The 14677-nt window shown below is 36.9% G+C and overlaps 1 protein-coding gene across 1 annotated transcript; it reads left to right on the forward strand.

The window, feature by feature from the left end:
- The first annotated feature begins 1637 nt into the window (after window positions 1–1637).
- On the forward strand, window positions 1638–14203 carry KRT20 (keratin 20). Its single transcript, XM_074220567.1, has 8 exons — window positions 1638–2101; window positions 6322–6404; window positions 7570–7726; window positions 7945–8106; window positions 8197–8322; window positions 10102–10322; window positions 11547–11584; window positions 13491–14203. Exons 1-8 carry the CDS (start codon window positions 1703–1705, stop codon window positions 13586–13588), a joined length of 1284 nt encoding a protein of 427 aa, XP_074076668.1. The 5' UTR covers window positions 1638–1702; the 3' UTR covers window positions 13589–14203.
- The last annotated feature ends 474 nt before the right edge of the window (window positions 14204–14677 follow it).

Below are 14677 nucleotides of genomic sequence, written 5' to 3' on the forward strand. Positions count from 1 at the left end.
AGTGCTTGAATTCAAGACACTAATATCATAGATGTATCTGAGAAGATGGTGGCTCTTTTAATCAAGCAATGAGTCACTGCTGAGGAAGTCTCAATATTTCTATTTTTTTTAGTAAAGATACACTGATGGCACTGTGGATATATAGATATACCTTATTTGTCCAGAGGAGTGAAAACTCTGCCAATGCAGGGACAAGGGTCACATCATTGAATGAATGGTTTGTACCTGTTACCATTGTTAAAAAAAAATTCCTGTCTGCCTGGAGTCATGTAGACTTATCTTCCTGAGTTCAAATCCAGCTTCAAATACTTCCTAGCTTTGTGACCCTAGACAAGTCACTTAACCATTGTTTTCCTCAGTTTCCTCATCTGTAAAATGAACTGGAGAAAGAAATGCCAAACTACTTCAGAATCTTTAACAAGAAAACCTCAAATGGGGTTACAAAGAGTCAGATTCAACTGGAAAAAAAAACTGATCAACAAAATACATACTGAGGCAATATGATATCCTGAATCACCATCAACAAGTTATTTAATCTTTCAATGGGTTCAAGAATTCTCTATTGGGGGGGGGAAGCTAGGTGGTTCAGTGGATAGAGCACTGGCCCTGGAATCAGGAGAAACTGAGTTCAAATCCAACCTCAGACACTTAATAATTACCTAGCTGTGTGACCTTGATCAAGTCACTTAACCTCATCATTGCCTGGTAAAAAAAACAAAACAAAGAAAAAAAAGAATTCTCTGAGAAGATAAATGACTCAGACATCGACCTGCTTTGGTAGAGAAAAGTTCTTCCTTGTGAGTTTCTTGTATCGATGAAAGCACAAGTCCTACATAAAAAATGTTATATATTAGACTTTCTAGTTGAGTGACATGGGAAAGAAGATAAGTAAAGATGGTTTATACCTGAGCTCTCTTTGAATTGTTTTGTTTTGTTGGGTCTGAGGGGCCATGGAGGGACAGTGTTGAGTGGTACTATTGCCTTGAACTTTTTTGCCTTTATTTCCCCAGCATTTAGTTCAGTGATTGAAAGCACTTAAAATGTTTGTTGATTGACTAAAATGAAATCCCAGGTGGGAGCAGAAATAAAGAGTGTCAAATTTGTGATAAGTTTATGAAGTGTTATATATGAATTATCTTTTCACATTATATATATATATATATATATATGTATGTATGTATGTATGTATGTATTTAGTTGAAAGAAATCTAGCCCATGATGGAATCAAAAGAGAACAAAGCAGCTTCCTATTTTCCTAGGCAAGTGAGACAAACTCTATACTTTTTCAACCTATCTTTACACATGGGGATCAAAATCTCATTATTATAATATTAATAATGGTCTACAACCATGAAGCACTCCATTTAAAGGTCTGACTTTTTAAATGTTAAACTATTCATGAGGATGGCAAATATGCCTTATATACAGAGGAGTGAAAACTCTACCAAGGCAGGTGGAAGAATCACATCATTCAGTAAATGGTTTATGCCTATTACTATTGTTTAAAAAAAATCACCCCCCTATCCCCACCCCCAAGGGAAGTGACTGTAGTTATCTCTGACTTACCTATAAAGAACAGGAAGGCTGAGTGTCCCCAGAGGCAGTCCATCCAGTCTATAAAAGTCCTCTCTCCCAGGAGGCAGATCTCACTCCACCAGCTGTAAGCACTGAAGAGTCCAGTGTTCTGTCCTTAAACCCAATCATGGATTTCTCTCGCAAAAGTTTCCAAAGAAGCAGCAGCTCCTCTGGCATGAGTAGTCTCAGCATGAGTGGGGCCAGTCTTAGGAAGGGGACAAAGCAAGGGTTCTATTCTCCCAGTGTCTATGGTGGGGCTGGAGGTCTGGGAACCCGGATTTCAAGCACCAGCTCTGTGATTAGCTATGGAGGTAGACTCAGTGAAGACTTCTCAGTTGGCAATGAAAAAAGCACAATGCAGAATCTAAATGACCGTCTAGCCAGCTACCTGGAAAAGGTACGATCTCTGGAACAAGCCAACTCCCAACTGGAATTCCAGATCAGGCAATGGCATGAGAAGAATTCTCCTACCATGACCCGAGACTACAGTGCGTATTTCAAAACAATTGAAGATCTCCGGAATCAGGTGAGAGATGCTAGGTGACTTTTTTTTTGGAAGCAATGAATGGGGCTAAGTGACTTGCCCAGGATCACATAGCCAGTAAGTATCTGAGGCTATATTTGAGCTCATGTCTCCCTGACTCCAGGACCAGCACTTTATCTACCATGCCACCTAGCTGACCCTTGAAGGTGGGAGGGGGAGAGCAGGGAGAAGAATTCTTAAGGCAAATCCAATTTATGGGATTTCTTAGAGATAAAGATGGAGGGCAATAAGGTGGACCTCACAAGATTCACAGATTTACAACTGTAAGGGACCTCATCATTAAGGTACAAAGAATGGCTTGTCCTAGGTGACAGAGGAAGTATGAAAGATAGGAACTGAACCCAAGGTCTTGAACACCTGAATCCTCCTGCTTTCTACTGCTCCATGCTCTTTCCTGTGTTATCTCTGATAATGATGATTTAAATTCAATCTATAATTATTTCCTTATTTTGTATGTTCTTACCTGGCTACAGTTTCAGTCCAAAATGGATAGGATAGTCATCTTTTGTGGATCTGAATTTTGAGAAATGTAATAATAGCTGCCTCTTAATTACCTTGTTCATAAAGTTTTTCCCCAATAATTTCATAGATTTCCTTCATTCTCAGAAACCTTATAGATAAACACCAGTATATATTGAATCCCTATATAGATGAATACCTATATATTGAATATATATAGATGAACACCAACATATACTGAATATTTATATAAATGAATACCAATATATTGGGATTCAATATATTGAATAACAAGATATTGCCCAAATATGAGTAGTGAGAATGCAATGGAAAATGGTTAGCCATCCTTGGAAGAAGATTCAAAAATGTCTAAATTTATTTTAAGTCTATTATCCTTTCCTATCACCATTACTAGTTTTTTTTTCAGTGGAACTAATTGGGTGACAGTGACTTAAAATGTATGGAGCCTGAGACCCAGGTTCAAATATTACATTAAACACTTACTGACCTTGTGAATATCAACAAACCTTTTACCTTCTCTGAACTCTAGCTCCCTTATCAATAAAACAAAGACAAACTACTGCCAAATTTATTGGCTTATTGTGGGGCAAAGGGCTAGATAAACATGAAGTGTTATTACTGTAAATCAACATTGTAATCTCTCTATTCTTATTTTTTTTGCCAATCCTAAGATTTCAACCTTAGTGATAGATGGACCCTCAGAAGCATCATTTTCCATCCTAATTTTTCAAATAATAAAACTGGGATCCAGTAAAGGTAACTTTTCAAAGGTTTACATAAGCAAGGCAGCAGCAAAATCAAGTCTGTAACTTCAATCTGTTGACTATTGAGGCAGTATTTTTTTCATTTATGATGCTTCCAAGTCCCATCCATAAAAGCTAAGATACACAGGAAAGGTGGGGCTCTCTCTTCTATCAGTTCCAAGCCCTAAATAGACTTTGACCTTAACAGAAAGTTTATGATTCTGATAGGGAGCCTTTATCTTTGGAAAGTTCTCTTTCATTATCTTTTCCATTTTAGCAATAATTGACACTTAAAGGAAAGTTTATTTATCAGTGAGTCCACTTCTCTAAAGCTATATCTGAGAGCAGCTAGTTGAACCACTTGGCCCAACTATAATAAAAAGTTCCTAGGAGAGCCATGATGGGGACCCAAAACTCCTCCCATAGCAGGCAAAAGATGTTCTAATTTTTTTCTCCATCATGTCTAGGCTTCTGAAAACCTAACTTTATTAAAACAATCAGAATCTGGAAAACCATCCCTTTCACCCAAACTCCTCTTTCCATATAATTATCTGAATGAATTTCTAAGTTAACTCTTAACTTTGGGGAAAGTAAATGAGATCCTATAAGGATACCTTCATATACTGTAAAGCAATGATTGAATGTTAGTTGTAATGATATTTTTAAAACATTAACAAAGACAATTTGAAAGAGCTGTTCTCTAAAGTCAATCCCAATTAGTGAGGGGCATAGATAATGCTGCTGCTGGTGGTGGTGTCACATTCAAAAAGTACTGGATTTGGAGTCAAAAGACCTGGATTGAAATTCTGGATTGGGCATTTACCAGCAATGTGACTCTGGGCAATTTGACTTCTCCTTCGTATCTTTACTTATAAAATAAAGAGGTTGAATTATATGTCATTGAAGGTACGACTATATAAATGGGGGCAAGAGAGAGAGAGAGAGAGAGAGAGAGAGAGAGAGAGAGAGAGAGAGAGAGAGAGAGAGAGGAATTAGGTGCTCCTTAAGGTTCCTCCTTAAGATTATCATACTATGAGATCTCTTTGACCCTCTATAAAATGGGGGTCATCATTTTACTTTGGAGTGGCAGTTTGCCCTCAAAGTCAGTAAGACTTATGTTCCAGTCCTAACATGTCAATGCTCTAGGCAACTAAATAAGATTCTAAGTTGAAGAGAAGGTTGCCAATATGATTGGAGGAGGGAATCTCCTTTCCAAGAAGTTTCCCATGACAATTCAATCACAAGCCCTTTCTCTGTCCCAATCCCAACCACCAGGGAAGTTGAGAGGAATGAATAAGATACTATTGCAGATAGGTAGATAAGAAAAGAGGAAGATATAAAGGTAGATAGATGGATAGAGGGGAGGGGAGGGGGGGAGGGGAGGGAAGGGGAGGAAAGGAGAGGAGATGGAGATACATAGGCAGGTCTGACTAATTGATAGATATAGATAATGGGTGGCAAGTAATGGTGAAGAAAAATATGCATATTTATATATGTGTCCATATGTGTAATGTCCCAGAAGTCTAAGAGAATTTAACAGCTTAAAATTATGTATGTTTTTTTATATATACAAATAGAAACAAAGAATTGTGTATAGAACTATAGAAATATCTATTTTTTTAGGGGGGGCAGTAGTCCAGACCAAAAATTTCATTAGTTTGTGGAAACTCCCTCTACCAAAGCAGTTCAGCAGTTCTTCTATAATACATGGTCTTAGATTAGCCAGGGATCACTGAGAAGTTAAGTTCCTTATTTGTCCAGCATGCATTCATTGAGGGCCTGCTACCTGAAAGGAATATCATTAGGCACAAGTCCATGATCACATAGGGAATTTATATCCTGGTTAAGAAAACTTGAGCCCAGGTCTCTCCATACTACATCTCCAACTATTATGGATAGAGATGTCCTGGATGGTGGAATAGCCTCATTATCTATCTGGGTTCCAAGTCTACCTCTGATTTACATTAACATTGTGTACATGGGCTTGTCACAACCCCCAGACAAGTCTTAATGAGTTTTTAATATTACATCCCCATGGGCAATGAAATCACAGGTTTGGACCAAAGTCAGTCATCAAGTTTTAATTTTTTTATTTTTACTTTTAATTAAATTTTTAAAAAATTATTTTAAATTTTTTATTAAGTAACTACTATGTGGCAGATATTATGCTAAGCACTGAGGGCTAAATAGGAAGACAATCTCTGACCTTAAGTGCTTTCCATTATAATATAAGACAACATGTAAAAAACTACCAATGTACAGTAGGATATCCTTATGGCTAGAGGGATAGGAACAGGCTTTCTATAGAAGGTAGGACTTCTATTGTCTTAAAGAAGAAAGAGAAACTAGAAGGCAGAAATGCAGAGGTAGGAAGGGAGATCATTGCAAAACCATTCAAGATGTCAATGACCTGCCATGCTGGAAGGACTGCTGAGGACTAGCATGGCTGGATTCTAACATGCATGAAGGTCAATAAGGCAAGGAAAGATTGGAAAGTTAATAACAAGTCAGGTTGTCAGGAGTTTTAAATGTTAGAGAAGTTTATGCTTGATTCTGAAAGTAAATGGGAGCCAATGGAATTTTTTAAGTGGCTTAAAAGAGATATATATAGTGCAATAGCTCTAGGTTTGACCTTCAAGGATGGGGGATAGAGACTGAAAATATTATTTCCTTGGGTTAGGATGAGGAAATTCCCTTTTAACAGGCCAGCTCCTTCTCTACAATTTAAAAGTCTTAGAAAGTTGCTTAAAGCACTGAAAGGTAAGTGACTTGCCCAAGATCTTTCTAGCTTTGAGGTTAACTATCTACTTGAGCAACACTGCTATTTGTAATTCCTTTCACCTGTATTTTAAAAATACTTGATGTGATTATTGCCTCAAAAATATCAGACTCTAATTTAAGGTAATTGCATTTTTTAATTAATTTAACTATTGGAAGCTTCTGATCAGTTGTCTATTTCCCTCTCAACTTTTCTTCCAGATTAAGGCTGCCCAGATCTCCAATGCCCGTTATATCCTGCAGCTTGATAATAGTAAACTGGCCGCTGATGATTTCAAAGTGAAGTATGTCTGACCACAACTGTGAAAAATCTCTAAAGAATTAATTTGGGGAAGGGTGAAGCATTTGGGGTTAAGTGACTTGCCCAGGGTTACACAACTAATAAGTGTCTGAACCTGGATTTTAACAGAATTCTCTTGATTCCATAGCTGGTACTCTATTCTCTGTACCACCTAGCTGTCCCAAGAATTAATTTTCAATGAACAACTGAGCCTCCTTATGAGAACATAGGATAGCATCTGTTTTAGTCATTCTTTCCGGTTCCACAAATTTTCACACAACTGTTTATCTGAGAATCAATCATACAATGTGAGTTAGAAGTGTCCTTAAACCTTTTCTAGTCCAATCTCTCCCTACTGCAAACAAGTCCTTTTATAGCATTTCTGGCAGAGGGTAGTCTCGCTTAAATTCTTAATGATCAAGGTCACATTTGAACCCAAACCCAGGTCTTCCTGTCTTCAGTCACAACCTTCTATCCATTCAGCCATGCAGATACAGTGGAGCTTCAAAAAACAAACCTCATTGCTTTATAGCCAAATCAAAAAGATAATAGCCAAAGAAGGAATTGATCTTTGCATAACACTGACTTTTTTTCAATTAAGAAAAGGCAAGGGGCGACTAGGTGGTGCAGTGAATAGAGCACTGGCCTTGGAGTCAGGAGTACCTGGGTTCAAATATGACCTCAGACACTTAATAATTACCTAGCTGTGTGGCCTTGGGCAAGCCACTTAACCCCATGGCCTTGAAAAATCTTAAAAAAAAAAAAGACAAGTAGGTCTTTGCCCAGAGTCACCAAAAGTTCAATGTGCTGAGATCACATGTACTCCTTTAGCTGGTAGAATCAACAAAGTTCATCAGCAAGAATAATTAACTAAAATAGGAAGCTACGAAATGGCCTACTTTACCCCCACCCCAAAGCACACCCTTCATTTGCTCCTTTCTAGCCTCTGCCCACCTTCTTCCTTCTCTGGTATTGATTTGACAGTCTCCCATAAGCCAATAGCTCTATATTTCTTCCCTGTAGGGAGCCTTGTTCCCCAAGGTCTGAAAGTTTTTCCTTGGTATCTCTCTTCACTATATTCTTCTCCTCTCTCCTTCCCATTTGTCTTATAAAAAGAACTTGCCCCAGCACCCACAACTGGTCATTACTTACAACTGATTATCTTATAGATATGAAAATGAGTGTGGACTAAGAATGGCCGTGGAAGCTGATATCAAGGGATTGAATAAAGTCTTTGATAATCTCACCCTACAGAAGACAGACTTAGAGATGCAAATTGAAAGTCTGAGTGAAGAATTGACTTTCCTCAAAAAAAATCATGAGGAGGTAAGAAAAAGAGTCATCTCTTTTAGACCAGGTAGCTTTCCAACAGAAATGTGACAACAGAAAATATACTAGGATTGATGATGCTTCTGCTTCTGTCATTTTGATCCATTTTAAGTTTTAAAGCATATGTAGAAAGGTCTTTAGGCCAATTCTCAAGCTAGCTATAGGTACAAGAATGAACTTCACAATAAAATTGATAGTGATGCTGTTTCTCTTAGGAAATTGCTAACCTGAAAGGACAATTGGGTAAAACTGTCACAGTGGAAGTAGATGCTGCTCCTGGTCATGACCTTGGAACCATCATGAATGAAATGAGGCAGAAATATGAAATGTTGGCACAGAAGAATCTTCAAGAGGCCAAGGAACAGTTTGAGAAACGGGTAAGAAAGATCACATTTCCAGTTGGTCCCCAAAAGAGGAAACAGCTTAAATACTTTCTCTTTTATTTCTGTTTTTTTTTTTACTTTTAGATTGAAAGTCTGCAACAAGAGGTTCAAATAAGCACCACTGAGATAAAGAACAGTGAGACTCAAGTGACGGAGTTGAGACGCACCTATCAGAGCTTAGAGATAGAGCTCCAGTCCCACTACAGTATGGTAAATATATATGACATTTTATCAATAAACATTATATAATCTGGCATATACTAGTGACCTGTTTTCATGGTTATTGTACTAAGCCTATTAAGTCATTGGTGTGAGTAACTCTCAGTACAGAAACTCCCTCTGGTGCAGACCAACAACTTATCTATAACTTAGAGACAGAGTTGCCTGGCAGTTAAGGGACTTCCCACCAGTCAGTCACCCAGCTCACATATGTCAGAGGTAGCATTTGAAACCCAGAATTTTCTGATTCCAAGGCCAGACCTCACTCCATTACACTGCCCTGGGTTTCATATCTTTTAACATACATATATATCTATACATATATTACATATACACATGCATGTACCAATGTGGCATACACAATGTTTGACATATAATAAACTATAATTGGGGAGAGTTAAAACTGACCATTTCATTATTGCTGAAAACTCCCAGAAGTGAAATTCCCATTTATTTGATAATGTGCATCATAGATATTCAATTATTTTATTGTGTCCTACTCTCCATGACCCCATTTGAGATTTTCTTAGCAAAGATACTAGAGTGATTTGCCATTTCCTTTTTCTGTTCATTTTTATGGGTGAGGGTTAAGTGACTTGCCCAGGGTCATATAACTGGCAAATGGCTGAGCCTGGATTTGAAGCTGAATCTTCTTAATTCCAATCTCAGTGTTCTATCCACTGTGCCCCATATCATAAATGATTCATTTAAGATTTATAGTATTAGGGCGGCTAGGTGGATAGAGCACCGGTCCTGGAGTCAGGAGTACCTGAGTTTAAATCTGGCCTCAGACACTTAATAATTACCTAGCTGTGTGGCCTTGGGCAAGCCACTTTAACCCCATTTGCCTTACCAAAAAAACCTAAAAAAAAAATAAAGAATCAGACTTCACCTCAGGTAAGCCCTCTAGAAACTATGCCACTCTCTCTCAGGACATAATATAACATTGCTTATGGGTACAATATCTGTAATAATTCTTTTAATAATTTGTATTAGCATAGTACCCTGAATCTTCATGTTTCTTCAGTTAAAATGGTTTTTATTACTATGATCAATTATCATTTGAAATATTGGTTTAAAAATTATTTTAAATAAATATTAATGATAACTCCATTACTGATCAATTAAAGAAATTTTATTTTTTATAAAATAAACTTTTTTTAAAAAATTAAACTTTTAAAAGTCATCATTAAAGTCTTCTTAAATTAATTTTTGACCTCTTTTTAACTGAACTTTTGGAAGTCTAGAAAAGATAGGAAGACTGCAATCATATGTGATCTAGAATGGATCTAGTAACTACAAAGTAATAATGGAATAAATGATATTTTGAGATATTTACAAAAACTATAATGTGATATGAAAATATTTGTGATTTTTATTGATGACAAAATCACAGATGGATGCTGCTCTTACTACAGAGGTTTATTGCCTGCATTCATAATTGAAGGAAGTACTAAGACTCAGAGGTTAGTGAATACAAAGATGGATTTTTTCCCATCCAAGTTCACAGATTAGAAAATCTATCCACAGAGACCTCCATGGTTCCCAAGGTTTAGAGGAAAGAGTGTTAACAAAAGTCAGGAGATCCGGATTCGAACAATATGACCAGGGGAATTAACTTTTTGGGAGCCTCAGTTTGCTCATCTGTAAAATGGAAGCAAGGATGCTTGCACGATCTATTTCACCGGGTTATTGTGTAGAAAATACTCTGTCAACCTTAAAATGTCCGTACTTCTTGGATTAAATTCTTTATTTTTTCATTGAATGTAGAAGGAGGCTGTTGAGCGCACCCTAGAAGAGACCAAAGCCCGTTACGGTGCACAGCTGGCTCATATTCAAGGATTAATAAGCTCCATAGAGGCTCAGCTGATGCAAGTCCGATCTGACACAGAAAGACAAAACGAGGAATACAACGTCCTTCTAGGGATCAAGACCCACCTGGAGATGGAAATTGCCACTTATCGGCGCCTGCTGGAGGGCGAGGATGCCGGGTGAGCCCTGCCCTCTGGGATCAGTTCCCTGCTCTACAGCAAAGGCCAGTCTGGAAGCAGTGGAGCCTAAAAGGGAAAGAAGAGAAACCAGAACTGGACTCGCACTGACTTGCCATAGTTTTTTTCAGAACCAGCAAACTGGTTAACAGTTTTGAGGCTCAATTTTGAGGAAACCTGTATATCTTTGAGTAAAACTGAATGTGAACCATTTTCAAGGAAACTTTTGCATCTAAAAGCAGAAGGACTATTGAAAGAACATTTAAACTAATAACCTCCCTCCCTAGCCCCTTTCACAGATTTTTGTTATGCTCTCTCTCCCTCTCTCTCCTTTCCTTCCCTCCTTCCTATTGTCTCCTTTCCTTCCTTTTTCCCTTTGCCCTCCCTCTCATCCGTCCTTCTTTTTTTCCTTCCTCTTCCCATTTCTCCCTTTTCCCTTACCACCTTTCACCCTCCTCCTTCTTCCCTTCTATCTTCTCTCTCCCTTCTTCCTCCCCTTCCTCTAACTTTTCCCCTCCTCTTTCCCCCTTTCCTCTTTCCCTTTCTCTCTCCCCTTCTCCTCCTTTGTCCTATCTCCTTCCTTCTCCCCTTCTCCATTTTCTTCTCTCTCCCTCTCCCCTTTCCTCCTCCCCTGCCTCCCTCTGTTCCCCCTTTCTTCTTCTTCTTCTTCTTCTTCTTCTTCTTCTTCTTCTTCTTCTTCTTCTTCTTCCTTCTTTCTTCTCTTCACTGTCTCCATCCCTCTCACTCACATAGACACACATACACACACAATTTAAAATGTTGCTAAATTAACATAATCTTAAACCACAGACCCCTTTAGCAGTCTAATGAAGTCTAGGAACTCCTCAGAATAATATCTTTTAAAAGTGCACTAAATAAAAAACATAAGGTTAAAAGGAAACAAATTATATTGAAGAAGAAATGAGATTTGGTTACTCTTTCAGATTCATAGACTCTCTGAAATACATGCAAAAACCTATTATGAGTCTGTGCCCCCCAAATTCAGAACCACTATCTTAAAGAAAGTTCATCATTTTTCACCAATATGGCATATCCTACAGTGCAGACCAAAATGTGTTTGTAATATTGGGATTGGCCTAAGGGGAACATCATATGTGGACACTCAGACACTAAATTTTGAATTTCCAACATAAATGGTAAGAGAAGGGTACATTTGTGTGGATAAGGCTAAACTTATTTTTTTTTCTTTTTCTTTCCTCCAAAAAGATCTGAGAATTTCCAGTTAAACATCATAGATGAAAAAGGTAATTATTCTACATTTCACTTTTTACACACATTGCCTGTAACACTGAATTCTAGCACCAAAGCTAGAGTAGGGCAATTAGGACTTTTGCCTGATGTGAGGTGGAGCAGACTTTAGCCTCTGTAGTCCTCTGGTCTTCAGGACCTTTGCAACACCATATCACTCTACGGTCCAGTCCTTGTGTCTCTACCTCTGTGCTTCTTGGTTGCTGCATCCATTACCTTGCCTCCTCCCAAGAATTGAGATGTAGAAAGCCAGAATTCATTGAGCCAATCTCTGAATACATATATATACATATATATATATATATATATATATATATATATATATATATATATATATATATATATACATAGTTACCATCTCTTTAGGAGATGGGTCATCTCATCTCTCAGTGCAATTACAACTAATCAGAGAGGACTATGGTATGAAAGGGTTTATCACCTGGGTAGCTGTCAAGGGATGGATTTCTCAGGAACAGTAACTCTCTAAGACTTTCTCCTAAGGTGTAGAGGGTTGCAATCTGCAATAGCAAAGTGATTACTTACACTAAGGAAATTGTCTATCTTTAAAATATATCTACTTCTGATTTGTATGATAATTATGTGCATGTATATTCATATATATTTATATTTATGTAGATGTATCTATATTTATGTCTACATATGTACACAAAGGTATATGCACCAGTCATATACACATAAACTATGTATATATATATATACATTCATGTATACATGTATGTATATATATATATATATATATATATAAAATCTGTCTATGTATATATACTTAAAATCCTCAATAGAAAGACAGACATTGCCTTTAATTTAAACACAACTATCTTTTCATTGCTTACTTGTAAATGGGCATTTCCCAGCATCATTAAGATATAAGTAAACAGATTCAACAGACTTGGGATTCCTTATATTAATTAGGAAACAGATGGAAGTTTTGAGGATTCTCATTATGTAGATGGGATAGTAATTAATTGGGTGGTACATTCGATTAGGTTTCCAAGATTAGTGAAGTGCTGTTCTTTGTAGCAACTAATTAAGATCATGTAATTATATGAATTAAGATCATATAAAACTAACTGGGTGAATTGGAATGGTAAATTAAAAGTTCTTTTAAAGAATTTTGTTATTATTGAGTCGTTTCAGTTGTGTCCAACTCTGCATTACCCCATTTGAGGTTTACTTGGCAAGCACATTAGAGTGGTTTACCATTTCCTTCTTCAACTCATTTGATAGATAAAGAAACTGAGGCAAAGAGGGTTAATTGGTTTGCCCAATCACCAACTACTAAGTGCCTGAAGTCAGAATTGGTCTCAGAAGGATGATTCTTCATGACTCCAGGCCCCACACTATGCCACCTAGCTGCCAATCTTTTAAAGGAGTACAAAATAATGTTAAAGTTTGATAACATGAATTGGTGAGAGGAGATATACACATAGTGGATGAAGGAGCCAGTCTTAGAGTTAAATAAATTTGGGTTCAGATCCCACTTCTGACAAATACTATGTTATCCTGAAGACCCCTTAGTGTCCCAAGCAGTTGGCATGGTGGAAAGAACCAGGTGTAGAGTCAGAAGTCTTGAGCTCAAAATCTTCCTTGAATGATACATTAACCTCCCTGGTTAGTGGAGGTTAAATGCTTCCATTTCCTCATCTATAGATTTCATAAAATGAGAAAATTAGAATAGATGGTCCCTGAGATCCCACCCAGCTCTAGTTTAATGATACCAGCATGATAAATTTCAGAAGAGCTGTTGATAATCTGTTTTGATGGAAGGAGTTTTGATAGCAGGAATTCCCTAACACTGAGAAAAGAGAGACAGAGACAAAAAGAAATGTGTATTGATAGATTTACATGCATAATCAAGCTTCTTTTGTATCTCTCATCCAGACCCAAAGATAACCAGGAAGATTAAGACAGTTGTGGAAGAAGTTGTAGATGGCAAGGTTGTGTCATCTCAAATCAAAGAAATAGAAGAACAATTATAAACAGCCATGAAAAGAAGGTGCATTCAACAAGTTGGAAAAATTTGATCAAATTTTACAATGTTCCATTAGGAAATTTCCTTTCAGAAAGCCTGGTAGATGTTTTATGGTAACAAAAAAGAAAAAGAAAAAAACTCATTGATTATATTCTTCTATGGGAATTGTAAAAAACCCCTCCAAAAATTCTTTTTCATTCAGAACATTTGCAAGACTATTGCAAATAAATTGTAAGTACAATCAATGCAAGAAAATTTAAAGCATCCTTACTGCTTCCTTATCTGAAAGTTGTAGACCTCTTAATTCTGAAAAAAAATTCTAATTTTATAGATACAAACAAATGGAAGAGAAATCGCTCTAGTTTTTTCCCCTAAGGTACATATACTATTTTTCTGCTGTCTGGTTTTTGTAATGCTCATTTCTCTAATGGTCTCACTGAATTTCAGGTTATCTACTATCTATCTATTCTGAACTTCTATTCCTTTCCCCTCACCCACCCACCATGGCATATTTTTAAGAAATTAACTCAAGGCATATGCCTTGCAGGGAACCATACTTGGAATGAGCATCTGAGAAATTATCAAGAGCCCTAGCTCTTACAAAGTGAAATATTGGTTTTCTTTGTACTCTTGTCAATAAATGATTGTGATTCATGATTATTTTGTTTTGTGAAGTGAGAATGTTACACACACACACACACACACACACACACAGATATATAGTTACCTTTTCACATTTAATTCAGAGACAACTATCTTTTCAATGCTTAAACATAAATGGTATTACAAATAAATACATTAGATGCCCTGAAGATTCCTTGTATTATTCTGTAAAAATGAGCATGGTCAAAAATTGATGTTTAGGTTTTAAAGCTACTATTTAGAGTAACTAATTTCATGTTGAAGTATGTTGATCCTTAACTGACATTAATCTGATATAACCTAACATTGATCAGATATAACCATTCACCTCTAATTGTCCATTTATCTGATACCCTAGTTAACAGTCTATTCCTGTGATGTGATTTTCGAACCTAAATTAGACTTTACATTTATTCCTAATGAATTTCATATTATTAAATTCAATCCAATTGTC

Source organism: Macrotis lagotis, chromosome 2 (genome assembly GCF_037893015.1).
Source record: "Macrotis lagotis isolate mMagLag1 chromosome 2, bilby.v1.9.chrom.fasta, whole genome shotgun sequence".
Lineage (NCBI taxonomy): Eukaryota > Metazoa > Chordata > Mammalia > Peramelemorphia > Peramelidae > Macrotis > Macrotis lagotis.